Below are 16,253 nucleotides of genomic sequence, written 5' to 3'. Positions count from 1 at the left end.
TTAATGCTGGCCATATTACATAACGTTTTATTTTTAAATAGTTGTGTGGTCACTTCATCACTTTGTGCAGACAGGAAAAAAAGCTTCATTTATTTTATAAACTATGTGTTATACAATTTATTAAATTTCCCACATGGACTGTATCTCCCGCCTTAGATTCTCTCTAACCCTCCCGCCCTTTTGCCTTTGCGCTGGTTCCTCCCATGAACTGGTCCCACTGTTTTGCTCCAGCCCCTCCTCCAATAGATCGCAACGCTCAACGTTCTTTCAGCGGCGATTGGCTGGCCGAGTTCTTGGCGCCTTCTGATTGGTCTTCGTATTCTTGCCCTGCGGATGGAAATAGACGTGACGTGTTGCCTGGGTACCAGAACCCGGGGCTGCCACAGCGGGAGAGCAGGGCAATCGGTACAGCGAGAAAAGGAATGAACTAACGTTGTTTTAATATAAAGTATGTTATATTTGTAATTAAAGGTGTTTGTGAGCTTAGAAATAACAATATGTTCATTATTCAATATGTTATGTTATGGTGGCCCCGCCCAGCAGTGGCTCTGAGAGGGTTAATAACCAGGGCCTAATGCAAAGCTTCCTAAAATGTGGGGTGACTGTTACCCCAATGTTTCTATATATCTGTAACCTTGTTATGGGCTAAGGGGGCCCAGCCTGAAGGCCAGTTAGGGGGGGATTTGGGGTGAGTGCTTATTTGTGCCCTGGGTACCCCTGGAACTATAGCGGGGTGACTGTTACCCCAATGTTTCTATATATCTGTAACCTTGTTATGGGCTAAGGGGGCCCAGCCTGAAGGCCAGTTAGGGGGGGATTTGGGGTGAGTGCTTATTTGTGCCCTGGGTACCCCTGGAACTATAGCGGGGTGACTGTTACCCCAATGTTTCTATATATCTGTAACCTTGTTATGGGCTAAGGGGGCCCAGCCTGAAGGCCAGTTAGGGGGGGATTTGGGGTGAGTGCTTATTTGTGCCCTGGGTACCCCTGGAACTATAGCGGGGTGACTGTTACCCCAATGTTTCTATATATCTGTAACCTTGTTATGGGCTAAGGGGGCCCAGCCTGAAGGCCAGTTAGGGGGGGATTTGGGGTGAGTGCTTATTTGTGCCCTGGGTACCCCTGGAACTATAGCGGGGTGACTGTTACCCCAATGTTTCTATATATCTGTAACCTTGTTATGGGCTAAGGGGGCCCAGCCTGAAGGCCAGTTAGGGGGGGATTTGGGGTGAGTGCTTATTTGTGCCCTGGGTACCCCTGGAACTATAGCGGGGTGACTGTTACCCCAATGTTTCTATATATCTGTAACCTTGTTATGGGCTAAGGGGGCCCAGCCTGAAGGCCAGTTAGGGGGGGATTTGGGGTGAGTGCTTATTTGTGCCCTGGGTACCATGTACTAAGGAGTTGTGCCTAACCCTGTGTTATTAAACTTGACTCCCTGTGACTAATAAAATACCCTGTGCATTAGTGTCCAGGCAAGCGAACTCTATACAGGTATGGGAGCTGTTATCCAGAATGCTTGGGACCAGGGTTTTTCTGGGTAAGGGATCCTTCCATAATTGGGATCTCTGTGCCTTAAGAATACTAAAAATCATTTAAACATGAATTAAACTTAATAAGGCTGTTCTGCCCCCAATAAGGGGTAATTATATCTTAGTTGGGATCAAGTACAGGTACTGTTTTATTATTACAGAGAAAAGGGAATCATTTAACCATTAAATAAACCCAATAGGGCTGTTCTGCCCCAATAAGGGGTAATTATATCTTAGTTGGGATCAGGTACAGGTACTGTTTTATTATTACAGAGAAAAGGGAATCATTTAACCATGAAATAAACCCAATAGGGCTGTTCTGCCCCAATAAGGGGTAATTATATCTTAGTTGGGATCAAGTACAGGTACTGTTTTATTATTACAGAGAAAAGGGAATCATTTAACCATGAAATAAACCCAATAGGGCTGTTCTGCCCCAATAAGGGGTAATTATATCTTAGTTGGGATCAAGTACAGGTACTGTTTTATTATTACAGAGAAAAGGGAATCATTTAACCATTAAATAAACCCAATAGGATTGTTCTGCCCCCAATAAGGGGTAATTATATCTTAGTTGGGATCAAGTACAGGTACTGTTTTATTATTACAGAGAAAAGGGAATCATTTAACCATTAAATAAACCCAATAGGGCTGTTCTGCCCCCAATAAGGGGTAATTATATCTTAGTTGGGATCAAGTACAGGTACTGTTTTATTATTATAGTATAAAAGGAAATAATTTCTAAAAATGTTAATTATTTGATTAAAAAGGAAGCTAAGGGAGATGGCCTTCCCGTAATTTGGACAGCACTTTATTTTTTTTTTGCACTTTACTGTTTCATTGCAAATTAACCCATCTATCCTTTTTATTCAGTTTTTGATGGATGCATCAGCCAAGGAAGAAAGCAGTAAAACTGTAAGGCGGAGAGAGGAACGTGGAAAGAGACCTGCGAGGAAGCGATCACAGCGCCCGCAGAAGCCTGCTTCAGTCACGCAGCTCATTAAACAGCTGAAACAGATAGTGTTCTTTGACTCTGACGCTCACGTGACCCGGGTAGGACCCAGCATCCCATTTGCTAAAAAGGGCTTATTACTATTATTATTAATCTTGTCTTTTGTTTTTGCGTTTGCTTCGATGCAGTCAGGTGATTTGCCTACAATACCCCCTTTTATACTATACTTTGTGCCTGTGGGGCAAGGGTTTATTTAACAATAGCAGTAAGAGTCCCTAGGACTGCATTAAAATCTGATAGGAATAGGAGTCATACCTTGATGGTAGAAACGGAAGTAAAGGTGGCCATGCATAGTAACATAGTAAGTTGGGTTGAAAAAAGACACACATCCATCACGTTCAACCTTGATGCCTATATATAACCTGCCTAACTGCCAGTTGATCCAGAGGAAGGCAAAAACCCCATCTGAAGCCTCTCTAATTTGCCCCAGAGGGGAAAAAATTCCTTCCTGACTCCAAGATGGCAATCGGACCAGTCCCTGGATCAACTTGTACTAAGAGCTATCTCCCATAACCCTGTATTCCCTCACTTGTACTGAGAGCTATCTCCCATAACCCTGTATTCCCTCACTTGTACTGAGAGCTATCTCCCATACCCCTGTATTCCCTCACTTGTACTGAGAGCTATCTCCCCTACCCCTGTATTCCCTCACTTGTACTGAGAGCTATCTCCCATACCCCTGTATTCCCTCACTTGTACTGAGAGCTATCTCCCATACCCCTGTATTCCCTCACTTGTACTGAGAGCTATCCCCCCTACCCCTGTATTCCCTCACTTGTACTGAGAGCTATCTCCCCTACCCCTGTATTCCCTCACTTGTACTGAGAGCTATCTCCCCTACCCCTGTATTCCCTCACTTGTACTGAGAGCTATCCCCCCTACCCCTGTATTCCCTCACTTGTACTGAGAGCTATCTCCCCTACCCCTGTATTCCCTCACTTGTACTGAGAGCTATCTCCCATAACCCTGTATTCCCTCACTTGTACTGAGAGCTATCTCCCATACCCCTGTATTCCCTCACTTGTACTGAGAGCTATCTCCCCTACCCCTGTATTCCCTCACTTGTACTGAGAGCTATCTCCCCTACCCCTGTATTCCCTCACTTTCTAAATACCCACCCAGCCCCTTAAAGCTATATAATGTATCAGCCAGCACGACTGATTCGGGGGGGAATCCCACAACCTCACAGCTCTCACAGTAACAAACCCTTTCCCAATATTTAAACAGAACCTCCCTTCTTCTAAACGGAGTGGGTGCCCTCGTGTCCGTTGGAAAGACCTACTGGTAAATAAAACATTAGAGAGGTTATTATATGATCCCCTTATATATTTATACATAGTTATCATGTCACCCCTTAAGCGCCTCTTCTCCAGTGTAAACAAACCCAACTTGGCCAGTCTTTCCCTATGACTGAGACTTTCCATACCCTTTACCAGCTTAGTTGCCCTTCTCTGGACCCTCTCTAACTCAATAATGTCCCGTTTGAGCACTGGAGACCAAAACTGAACAGCATATTCTAGACCACGCTAAGCAAGGTCACCAAGCGAGTTGATCTTCTCCCAATATTCCCACCTACGGGCCAGTTGTCGGTCGGGCAGGCCTGTAGTTAGTGCCCATACACGGGCTGATAATCTGGCGAATTGGTCTAAGGGACCAATGTCGGCAACTACCTTAACTTAAGGTATGGCCACCTTAAGGGCTGTACTCCCAGGAGAACCAATGGACCTTCCTACTTGCAGACAAGTTGAAAAATTCAGGATTTTCTGCAACTGTTTTCACACTGACCTTTTCATTTTAGATTTTTTAATAAATGCCAGACATTCATGGACATTTTTAAAATTAAAAAAATGCAAAATGTTAGAGTTTAGTAAACCTGCTCCTTACTTTGCCGCGATCGTGGGAGGTAAGGCATTGGGAGAGCGACAGTACGTACAGGTATCGGGTCTGGGTTGGCGGGGCCCAACGGGTTTTTTTTCCCGGTGTGGTGCTGACCCAGTCCAACCCTGCCCTGCAATGTGCATTGAATGGAATAAATGGTGCACTTTGATGGGCATTATTGCCAACAGCCCTGAGGACTCTGGGTTTGGGTTGAGGGCAAGTTGGCACTAAAGGTGTTATTATCCCCTCAGTTACCTGTTGCTGAGCCTTTTGACCTTTAACTTGTGTTTCTATTCTTTAGCGTCAGGTTCTTAATCAAACAAAGAACTATATCAAGGAGCTTGAAAACACTTTGGAGAACCTTCTAAGGACGAGAGGTAGGCGCTTGGGTTTCCTTACTCTGATTCCTCACCCTGTACTCGGCAATCTATGGTTATGATGAAGCAGAGCAGATGATGAGCTTCATTTATGACTGCGGTTTGGGGTGCAAAGTTCATTTTCTGGGTGCAGCTTTATTATGGCTGGACACACGGTTGGACCATGCATCAAAATTAAGTGGAGTTGCAGACTCCCTGTAAACCACAGTACCATCAGAGTGTTCTAGTTCCCACCCTCTGCTTGAGTCACAGACTCCCTGCCCCTCCACCTGTAAGTTGCTATCATTGTGTTCTAGTCCCGCCTACTGCTTGGGCTATAGACTCCCTGCCCCTTCTCCTGTAAGCTGCCATCACTGTGTTCTAGTCCCGCCTACTGCTTGGGCTGTAGACTCCCTGCCCCTTCTCCTGTAAGCTGCCATCACTGTGTTCTAGTCCCGCCTACTGCTTGGGCTATAGACTCCCTGCCCCTTCTCCTGTATGCTGCCATCACTGTGTTTTAGTCCCGCCTACTGCTTGGGCTTTAGACTTCCTGCCCCTTCCCCTGTAAGCTGCCATCACTGTGTTCTAGTCCCGCCTACTGCTTGGGCTATAGACTTCCTGCCCCCTCTCCCGTAAGCTGCCATCACTGTGTTCTAGTCCTGCCTACTGCTTGGGCTATAGACTTCCTGCCCCCTCTCCCGTAAGCTGCCATCACTGTGTTCTAGTCCTGCCTACTGCTTAAATTTCCCTGTAAGCTGCAATCAGAGCTGCCACCCATGGCTTGGGACTCCCTTCCCATCTTTCCCTCATGACTTTGTTCTAGTACCACCCACTGCTTGACCATTGGTCGAAGGAAAGATCGTTCCCACCCTCCACTGACATTCAGGGCTGAATCGTCAAATATGGAGGTAGAAACAATATGGATTCTACCCTAAATGTGGATTTTGCTCAGATGCCTACAACGGCGACTGATCAAAATCTTTTGTCCCAATCAACGAGATGACCGATATCCGAAGCTTTTATGATATCGGTCATCTTGTTGATCCACTATACACGTACCGAAAACACCAATAATATCTGATGAAACGAGGTTTTGTACGATATTCGGTGCGTGTATGGTGGATTGACGAGATAACTGATATCGTAAAAGCTTCGGATATCGGTCGTCTTGTCGATCGCCATTGGCTAGCTTAAGCAGCCATTAGAGAGTTCTAGTCCCGCCTACTGCTTGGGCTACAGAATCCATGCCTTTCCCCCTTTAAGATGCCACCCCTGTGTTATTGTCCCACCCACTGCTTGGGCTACAGAATCCCTGCCCTTCCCCCCTTTAAGATGCCACCCCTGTGTTCTTGTCCCACCCTCTGCTTGAATTAGAGCAGTGACCCCCAATGAGGGGCTCGTAAGCAACATGCCGCTCACCACCCCCTTTGACGTTGCTCCCAGTGGCCTCAAAGTAGTTGCCCATTTTTAAATCTCTGGCTTGGAGGCAAATTTTGGAAGCCCAGAGTCAACAGTCCACATGGGGCTACCAAATAGCCAATCACTGCCCTTATTTGATACCCCCAAAGAACTTCTGTGGCTCACCAACACTTTTTACATCTGAGTCGGTGATGTTGGTGATGAGTTAAAAAGGTTTGGGGATCCCTGAATTAGAGACTCCCTGCCCCTTCTCCTGTAAGCTACCAAAAGAGTATTCTAGTCCCACCCACTATTTGAGTCACAGACTTCCTGACTCCTCCCCTTACAGACTCACTGACGCTTTTATGCTTGAAATAAAGACTCCCTGCAACCCCCCTGCCATATTGCCCAAATTGTTTTATTTCTGCCCATTCCTTGTTGCTGGTGGGATTGTGGGGGTGTCGGCACCATATAAATGAAACCATTCGCCTATACATTTGGGGCAAGGTCCTAGATGTTTGGGGGATATTTTAGGTTTAACTCTCTCTGTGCTGATATCAGACCTTTTTTAACCAGATGACAGAATGCCGTGCACCCTGGAGCAGGTTAAAGAAGAATATCTGCAGCTTTATTGCATTGATACCAGGTATGATATTGTTATTACAAGAAGCGTTGATGGTAAGCCCCTCTACTATTGGGCAATAATGCATACAGCCACCAGTAAAGGACTACTAGCACAGGAAAAAAAGATGGTGCTTTTCTCTTTTATATATCATTGCGTTGTATAGAAAGACTCTTGCCTGCCACCTTGTGGCTTCAGTCTGATAAAAAAAACCAAAAAAACGACCAATTGGAAGAAAAGATTTCTGCTGAATTCTACTTGTTTAAAAAAAAAGCAATAATCAATCCGCGGTTGGTGCAACTCATTTCAAAGGAAGGACGCAAGGAAATATAATTATACCCAGGGCAATAATAAAATAAAACATGCTTTTTCTGTTGACTGTGTGTTTTTATTTTTAATTAATGGGAATATATAAAGGGGGTCGTTGACAAAGACCCAGGGCTGAAGTGTGAGAGCACTGTGGGGTCCGAGAGGGACGGCATCAGCATGACCCTTCTTGCCCCGCATCTTTTTTTAATTGTGACTATATGAGCACTGCCCTTGGCCTTGGCCTTAGAGAGAACCAGTCTGAAGACACTACTTGCAAGGTAAACGAACTTGAGAGTTGAGGTCCAGCTCCTGGGAAACTTGGAAGAGCCAGGCAGAAGTTGCCTACTTATTCGACCAGTTAGAGAGGAGAATGGGGCAAGAGACTACTTGCAAGGTAAATGAACTTGAGAGTTGAAGTCCAACTCCTGGGAGACTTGGAAGAGCCAGGCAGAAGTTGCCCACTTATTCGACCAGTTAGGGAGCAGAATAGGGCAAGAGACTACTTGCAAGGTAAATGAACTTGAGAGTTGAGGTCCAGCTCCTGGGAGACTTGGAAGAGCCAGGCAGAAGTTGCCCACTTATTCGACCAGTTAGGGAGGAGAATGGGGCAAGAGACTACTTGCAAGGTAAATGAACTTGAGAGTTGAGGTCCAGCTCCTGGGAGCTTGGAAGAGCCAGGCAGAAGTTGCCCACTTATTTGACAAGTTAGGGAGGAGAATGGGGCAAGAGACTACTTGCAAGGTAAATGAACTTGAGAGTTGAGGTCCAGCTTCTGGGAGCTTGGAAGAGCCAGGCAGAAGTTGCCCACTTATTTGACAAGTTAGGGAGGAGAATGGGGCAAGAGACTACTTGCAAGGTAAATGAACTTGAGAGTTGAGGTCCAACTCCTGGGAGACTTGGAAGAGCCAGGCAGAAGTTGCTCACTTATTCGACCAGTTAGAGATGAGAATGGGGCAGGAGACTACTTGCAAGGTAAATGAACTTGAGAGTTGAGGTCCATCTTCTGGGAGACTTGGAAGAGCCAGGCAGAAGTTGCCCACTTATTCAACCAGTTAGGGAGGAGAATGGGGCAAGAGACTATTTGCAAGGTAAATGAACTTGAGAGTTGAGGTCCAGCTCCTGGGAGACTTGGAAGAGCCAGGCAGAAGTTGCCCTCTTAGTTGATCAGTTAGGAAGGAGAATGGGGCAAGAGACTACTTGCAAGGTAAATGAACTTGAGAGTTGAGGTCCAACTCCTGGGAGACTTGGAAGAGCCAGGCAGAAGTTGCTCACTTATTCGACCAGTTAGAGATGAGAATGGGGCAGGAGACTACTTGCAAGGTAAATGAACTTGAGAGTTGAGGTCCATCTTCTGGGAGACTTGGAAGAGCCAGGCAGAAGTTGCCCACTTATTCAACCAGTTAGGGAGGAGAATGGGGCAAGAGACTATTTGCAAGGTAAATGAACTTGAGAGTTGAGGTCCAGCTCCTGGGAGACTTGGAAGAGCCAGGCAGAAGTTGCCCTCTTAGTTGATCAGTTAGGAAGGAGAATGGGGCAAGAGACTACTTGCAAGGTAAATGAACTTGAGAGTTGAGGTCCAGCTCTTTGGAGACTTGGAAGAGCCAGGCAGAAGTTGCCCACTTATTCGACCAGTTAGGGAGGAGAATGGGGCAAGAGAATACTTGCAAGGTAAATGAACTTGAGAGTTGAGGTCCAGCTCCTGGGAGACTTGGAAGAGCCAGGCAGAAGTTGCCCACTTATTCGACCAGTTAGAGAGGAGAATGGGGCAGGAGACTACTTGCAAGGTAAATGAACTTGAGAGTTGAGGTCCAGCTCCTGGGAGACTTGGAAGAGCCAGGCAGAAGTTGCCCACTTATTCGACCAGTTAGGGAGGAGAATGGGGCAAGAGACTACTTGCAAGGTAAAAGAACTTGAGAGTTGAGGTCCAGCTCCTGGGAGACTTGGAAGAGCCAGGCAGAAGTTGTCCACTTATTCGACCAGTTAGGGAGGAGAATGGGGCAAGAGACTACTTGCAAGGTAAATGAACTTGAGAGTTGAGGTCCAGCTTCTGGGAGACTTGGGAGAGTCAGGCAGAAGTTGCCTACTTATTCGACCAGTTAGGGAGAAGAATGGGGCAAGAGTGGACACCACTACATAGAAGAGTGCTAGAGACTGTATAGGCAATCTGAAGGAGTTACCCACCATGACAACAATTTAAAAACCAACAGAATCCCAGTTGGATGATAGTTCAGGAGGAGTTTAGAGTAGTTGACCTTTCTGAAGGTCCCTTGAGGTGACATGCATACCCAGCCAGTCAGGCATTATGGCCAAACTTGGCTATACATGGGGAACTTTAAGCATTTATGGAGGTATGTAATAACAATAACTCATGGAATATCCTACCACCCAACCATAAAACTCTTTGGTGGGAAACCCTGATGTTCTGACAGTTGAGAAAGCTTCCATCTAGTGCAGTAAAGAGAAAATGGTATGGTCTGAATAACAGTAATACACACCTCCCATCAACGACTGGATCAAATTTGAGAGGAACATTTTTGCATATTGGTATGGAGCCTCTATACCCTCAAAACCGGTAAGTACCTGTATCTATGTGCAACCAATAACCTTGCCCTAAGCAGACTGAGGGCTCAGTGTGGGTGTACGGTATCTGAATATAACCTTGGTGTCTTCTTTGAGAAGCCAGAAGGTACAAGTGGGGCCTTGTACGTTATCTGCCTGATAGGTCTGTGGGCCAAAAGCAAGGGCACCAAATGAGGGCGCCATCTTTCTTTTGTTTTGTCCATTCAGCTTGACAGCCGGATGACCGGAACAGTAGCAAGGGAAGAGAAGGCAAGGCTTCCTCATCTGCCAATGAAACATTCACCAGTCCACATGGCTGGAAATCTGTCCAATGATGAACCAAAATATTGGTCAGAATGGCCCGGACAGCATACATTGGCTAAAAACTTTGTTTTGTATGATTTAATTGGTACATGTATGAGCAACTCAAGTTGAGAAGTGTTAACTCTAAATCCTTTGGTGCTTATCTGCTTCATTGCTGTATGAGCAATTTGTTTGAGTTGTCCCCTCTATGTCTTCCCCCAGCTCCCCAGTCTCAGAAATAAACTCAGATAATGACCTGGGAATGTGGTACCTCAGCCAGGAATGTGAGACAGACATCGGCATGAATGAGGTTGTGGAGAACTCAGAGGAGGCTTATGTCCTACCAGCCACGTCCTCAGATGTGATGGACTTTGAAAGGTATATATAATCTGCAGGGGGGTTTAGGATATTAGCTATAGACTTAGTCACGTGGTGGAAATTACAGTATGGCCACCAGAGCATGAAGGGTTGGCCATGTAGGTGTTCCTACAGCTTTGGCAAACACTGCTGGTCTCTTCTCATGGACAGCATCATGAGTAGCCCAAGATCCTATTGACAGTGGGTGGAGAACAATGGCCAGTCCTGGTGTATTCAGCTTAACCACTGAATAAGGATTTGCCCTGCCCACGTGCCATCGTCCTTTTGAGGGAATGCTTGGTCACCTTAGTCATGTTCTTGTAATTCACAAGCATGACCTCCCTGCCCTGTTGTACTTCTGCAGGATGATTTCTTCCTCAAGTTCTTGTAGATACATTGTGGGGTAACTCTATGGCCACCAGAACATGAAGGGTTGACCATGTAGATCCTCCTACAGCTTTTGGAAACACTGCTGGTCTCTTCTCATGGACAGCATCATGACTAGCCCAAGATCCTATTGACAATGGAGACTCAAGGCCAGTCCTGGTGTATTCAGCTTAACTGCTGAATAAGGAGTTGCCCTGCCCACGTGCCATTGTCCTTTTGAGGGAATGCTTGGTCACCTTAGTCATGTTCTTGTAATTCAAAAGCATGACCTCCCTGCCCTATTGTACTTCTGCACGATGACTTCTCCCTCAAGTTCTTGTAGATACATAATGGGGTAACTCTGTTTGCACTTAGGTACATGCAGTTCTACCAGCAGACCATGGACACTCTGGTGGAGAATACGGTTATATCCCAAGAGGAGGTCTCCAACCCTGTTGTCTCCAAAGCCGTTGCCGACCTGTGGCAAGATCTGTCACAAGAGGGCACTGTAGAATTGTACCTGGAGAGCTGCCAGCAAGCTCGGATTGCTGCCCACGCCCTGGCTTGCTCGGAGAACGTGGGCTGTTCTGGCACAACAGTTAGAGACAGCGGAGCTGAGAGCCAAGAAGCCTCCTGCTCATATGTGTCATCTACTCCTGAGGAGGTAACGTATGATAGACTTTATGGGGGTCACCATAACTTTAGTATAGTGAAGATTCTAAGGCAACTTGCAGTTGGTCTTCAGGAGGTTTGAGGTTTTCTTGTATTCTCTTCCTTGCAGATGCTTTTTGAGGATGCTCTGGAACATGTAGCTGCTGGGTTTCTAGATCAAAGCAAAGCTCAGGACGTGGCCACCAGCCCCAGGTAATATTCTCTAGAAAACTGTGTCATTGGATGTATGAGAGACTCGATGTAGGATTTGGTGGGTAGCGGGCCCAGCATAGGGATTCCCCTTTACTGAGCACAATTCAGCAGTAACAGCCCCCTAAGTTTGCTCATAGCCTGTACAGAGAGATACCATAAAACTATGGCACATAGGGATCCCCCTGTACTAAGCACAATTCAGCAGGAACAGCCCCCTAAGTTTGCTCATAGCCTGTACAGAGAGATACCATAAAACTATGGCACATAGGGATTCCCCTGTACTAAGCACAATTCAGCAGGAACAGCCCCCTAAGTTTGCCCATAGCCTGTACAGAGAGATACCATAAAACTATGGCACATAGGGATTCCCCTGTACTAAGCACAGTTCAGCAGGAACAGCCCCCTAAGTTTGCCCATAGCCTGTACAGAGAGATACCATAAAACTATGGCACATAGGGATTCCCTGTACTAAGCACAATTCAGCAGGAACAGCCCCCTAAGTTTGCCCATAGCCTGTACAGAGAGATACCATAAAACTATGGCACATAGGGATTCCCCTGTACTAAGCACAATTCAGCAGGAACAGCCCCCTAAGTTTGCCCATAGCCTGTACAGAGAGATACCATAAAACTATGGCACATAGGGATTCCCCTGTACTAAGCACAATTCAGCAGGAACAGCCCCCTAAGTTTGCTCATAGCCTGTACAGAGAGATACCATAAAACTATGGCACATAGGAATTCCCCTGTACTAAGCACAGTTCAGCAGGAACAGCCCCCTAAGTTTGCCCATAGCCTGTACAGAGAGATACCATAAAACTATGGCACATAGGGATTCCCTGTACTAAGCACAATTCAGCAGGAACAGCCCCCTAAGTTTGCCCATAGCCTGTACAGAGAGATACCATAAAACTATGGCACATAGGGATTCCCCTGTACTAAGCACAATTCAGCAGGAACAGCCCCCTAAGTTTGCCCATAGCCTGTACAGAGAGATACCATAAAACTATGGCACATAGGGATTCCCCTGTACTAAGCACAATTCAGCAGGAACAGCCCCCTAAGTTTGCTCATAGCCTGTACAGAGAGATACCATAAAACTATGGCACATAGGGATTCCCCTGTACTAAGCACAATTCAGCAGGAACAGCCCCCTAAGTTTGCTCATAGCCTGTACAGAGAGATACCATAAAACTATGGCACATAGGGATTCCCCTGTACTAAGCACAATTCAGCAGGAACAGCCCCCTAAGTTTGCCCATAGCCTGTACAGAGAGATACCATAAAACTATGGCACATAGGGATTCCCCTGTACTAAGCACAATTCAGCAGGAACAGCCCCCTAAGTTTGCTCATAGCCTGTACAGAGAGATACCATAAAACTATGGCACATAGGGATTCCCCTGTACTAAGCTTTTTTTTATTACTTATGGGGGATAATAGAGTTTAATGTCTCTCTCCTTAATCTCCCATTAATGCTACAATATTCTGTTTTTTAAGCTCGGAAAGTTCTTCCTGGGAGTGCCTGGATACAGACTGTCTTCTTTACAGCCGGGTCACCGATTTTCTAAAGGCCTGCCTTTGTTCCTACACACAGGTAATGGTATATATATATATACAGTGGTGTGAAAAACTATTTGCCCCCTTCCTGATTTCTTATTCTTTTGCATGTTTGTCACACAAAATGTTTCTGATCATCAAACACATTTAACTATTAGTCAAAGATAACACAAGTAAACACAAAATGCAGTTTTTAAATGAGGGTTTTTATTATTTAGGGAGAAAAAAAATCCAAACCTACATGGCCCTGTGTGAAAAAGTAATTGCCCCCTGAACCTAATAACTGGTTGGGCCACCCTTAGCAGCAATAACTGCAATCAAGCGTTTGCGATAACTTGCAACGAGTCTTTTACAGCGCTCTGGAGGAATTTTGGCCCACTCATCTTTGCAGAATTGTTGTAATTCAGCTTTATTTGAGGGTTTTCTAGCATGAACCGCCTTTTTAAGGTCATGCAACAACATCTCAATAGGATTCAGGTCAGGACTTTGACTAGGCCACTCCAAAGTCTTCATTTTGTTTTTCTTCAGCCATTCAGAGGTGGATTTGCTGGTGTGTTTTGGGTCATTGTCCTGCTGCAGCACCCAAGATCGCTTCAGCTTGAGCTGACGAACAGATGGCCGGACATTCTCCTTCAGGATTTTTTGGCAGACAGTAGAATTCATGGTTCCATCTATCACAGCAAGCCTTACAGGTCCTGAAGCAGCAAAACAACCCCAGACCATCACACTACCGCCACCATATTTTACTGTTGGTATGATGTTCTTTTTCTGAAATGCTGTGTTACTTTTACGCCAGATGTAACGGGACACGCACCTTCCAAAAAGTTCAACTTTTGTCTCGTCGCTCCACAAGATATTTTCCCAAAAGTCTTGGCAATCATTGAGATGTTTTTTAGCAAAATTGAGACGAGCCTTAATGTTCTTTTTGCATAAAAGTGGTTTGCGCCTTGGAAATCTGCCATGCAGGCCGTTTTTGCCCAGTCTCTTTCTTATGGTGGAGTCGTGAACACTGACCTTAATTGAGGCAAGTGAGGCCTGCAGTTCTTTAGATGTTGTCCTGGGGTCTTTTGTGGCCTCTCGGATGAGTTGTCTCTGCGCTCTTGGGGTAATTTTGGTCGGCCGGCCACTCCTGGGAAGGTTCACCACTGTTCCATGTTTTTGCCATTTGTGGATAATGGCTCTCACTGTGGTTCGCTGGAGTCCCAAAGCTTTAGAAATGGCTTTATAACCTTTACCAGACTGATAGATCTCAATTACTTTTGTTCTCATTTGTTCCTGAATTTCTTTGGATCTTGGCATGATGTGTAGCTTTTGAGGTGCTTTTGGGCTACTTCTCTGTGTCAGGTAGCTCCTATTTAAGTGATTTCTTGATTGAAACAGGTGTGGCAGTAATCAGGCCTGGGGGTGACTACAGAAATTGATATTGAAATTGAAAATTGAAATTGATAAACCACAGTTAAGTTATTTTTTAACAAGGGGGGCAATCACTTTTTCACACAGGGCCATGTAGATTTGGAGTTTTTTTTCTCCCTTAATAACGTAAACCTTCATTTAAAAACTGCATTTTGTGTTCAATTATGTTATCTTTGACTAATAGTTAACGGTTTTTGATGAGCAGAAACATTTAAGTGTGACAAACATGCAAAAGAATAAGAAATCAGGAAGGGGGCAAATAGTTTTTCACACCACTGTATATAACTGTTAGTATGTTCTAGACAATGACGTGGTGGGGCCCCACCTCCTTCATGTTATTGCCAATTGGGAATAAAGAAAGGGAAACAACAGACAGGCCACACCTGACCCTTGGCAATCCTTACCTGAACTGGCGAGCTACACCCACCAGGGGTTGGGCTGGGGTGGGGGGGGGGGTGGGTACAGGGCCCCAAGAAAAATGTGATTTGCACGTCACTAAGGGGGTGGGACTTGTGGGCAGATGAGTGGTGTTGGCTAGGGGTATGGTTATGCATGTATGGCCCATTATTATTTTTAGTTGGGGCCCACTGTACCCTTCTGTGAGGGTCCTAGGTGAACAGTGGCTTAATAATTGGGGGCTTTGATTCCTGATATCTACAGTATTCAACCCTGACATTTTCTGCCCACAGGAGGCGATGCTGCAGTGCCCCAACCTGCCTATTATCATCTTCTCCCAGAATGCAGAGCAGCAGTGCGACAACATGGAGTTCCCCGTCTGCCCCCAGGATGCCGTGCTGCAGTATGACAGCCTGGCCTCCCCCGTGCTGCTTTACTCTTGGGGTGCCCCGGGACCATGTGACAGCACGGGCTCTCCTGAACTGTTCTGCTCCCAAGATGGAGCCCTGCTCGGCGACGATGAGGCGGTGCTGCTCACGTGCATGGAAACGCTCGATGACGACATGTAGCGGCTTTGCGCTTGGTCTCTGTTGCTATGGTACTAGTTCCTGTGTTTTTTGGGTGTAAAATTTTCTATAATTTATGTTATAATAACAATGTATATCTTTTATAATTCAGTTTATGGCCACTAGGGGGTGCCCATCTGTACGAATCCCCCCCAAAGCAGCTCACAATATTGTTCTAAACTCAATAGATACAAATATACTTAGTTCTGGTTCACTTTAAATAAATCCGGTCTTTCTGGTTCCTCCATTTCTCTACAGACACATGAAATCATCTGACATTTACCATTAGATTGAAGTATTTAAGCCCACGGCAGACCGGTAGCAACTTTTTGGCTGTGCATTAACTTTGCCCTGTATTAATGGCCAATTATCGTTTTTAGAATGCAAATAATCGCTTGTAAGTAAATGGCTAACGATAGAAATGATTAAAGAGTTTTATGGTTATTAAGGTGAATGTATTATTATTTATTTATTTGTAAGTGCTCTGAGTTTTGAATTTTATGGGGGGGGGGGGGCTGTTCCTGCTGAATTGTGCTTAGTACTGAGGAATCTCTATGCTACCATAGTTTTATGGTATCTCTCTGTACAGGCTATGAGCAAACTTAGGGGGCTGTTCCTGCTGAATTGTGCTTAGTACAGGGGAATCCCTATGTGCCATAGTTTTATGGTATCTCTCTGTACAGGCTATGAGCAAACTTAGGGGGCTGTTCCTGCTGAATTGTGCTTAGTACAGGGGAATCCCTATGTGCCATAGTTTTATGGT

General features: G+C 45.6%; 1 protein-coding gene across 2 annotated transcripts; it reads left to right on the top strand.

The window, feature by feature from the left end:
- Positions 1 to 341: 341 nt before the first annotated feature.
- On the top strand, positions 342 to 15,944 carry stra8 (stimulated by retinoic acid 8). Of its 2 annotated transcripts, XM_031898114.1 has the most exons (9): positions 342 to 448; positions 2,406 to 2,585; positions 4,724 to 4,799; positions 6,753 to 6,822; positions 10,192 to 10,347; positions 11,068 to 11,356; positions 11,474 to 11,556; positions 13,056 to 13,152; positions 15,218 to 15,944. In XM_031898114.1, exons 2-9 carry the CDS (start codon positions 2,412 to 2,414, stop codon positions 15,491 to 15,493), a joined length of 1,221 nt encoding a protein of 406 aa, XP_031753974.1. In that variant the 5' UTR covers positions 342 to 448; positions 2,406 to 2,411; the 3' UTR covers positions 15,494 to 15,944. The 2 variants fall into 2 exon arrangements, with proteins under 2 accessions (XP_031753974.1, XP_031753975.1); XM_031898115.1 differs by lacking the exons at positions 342 to 448; positions 2,406 to 2,585; positions 4,724 to 4,799; positions 6,753 to 6,822 and adding an exon at positions 9,591 to 9,679.
- The last annotated feature ends 309 nt before the right edge of the window (positions 15,945 to 16,253 follow it).

The sequence above is a fragment of the Xenopus tropicalis genome, chromosome 3 (genome assembly GCF_000004195.4).
Source record: "Xenopus tropicalis strain Nigerian chromosome 3, UCB_Xtro_10.0, whole genome shotgun sequence".
In the NCBI taxonomy this organism is placed as follows: domain Eukaryota; kingdom Metazoa; phylum Chordata; class Amphibia; order Anura; family Pipidae; genus Xenopus; species Xenopus tropicalis.
This window is presented reverse-complemented; position numbering and strand designations above follow the sequence as displayed.

Bases quoted from the DNA above. Each gene is read 5' to 3' on its own strand.
- stra8 (XM_031898114.1), top strand. From the start codon at position 2,412: ATGGATGCATCAGCCAAGGAAGAAAGCAGTAAAACTGTAAGGCGGAGA. The intron at 2,586-4,723 runs GTAGGACCCAGC...TCTATTCTTTAG, and splicing joins CTGACGCTCACGTGACCCGG to CGTCAGGTTCTTAATCAAAC. The intron at 6,823-10,191 runs GTATGATATTGT...GTCTTCCCCCAG, and splicing joins CTTTATTGCATTGATACCAG to CTCCCCAGTCTCAGAAATAA.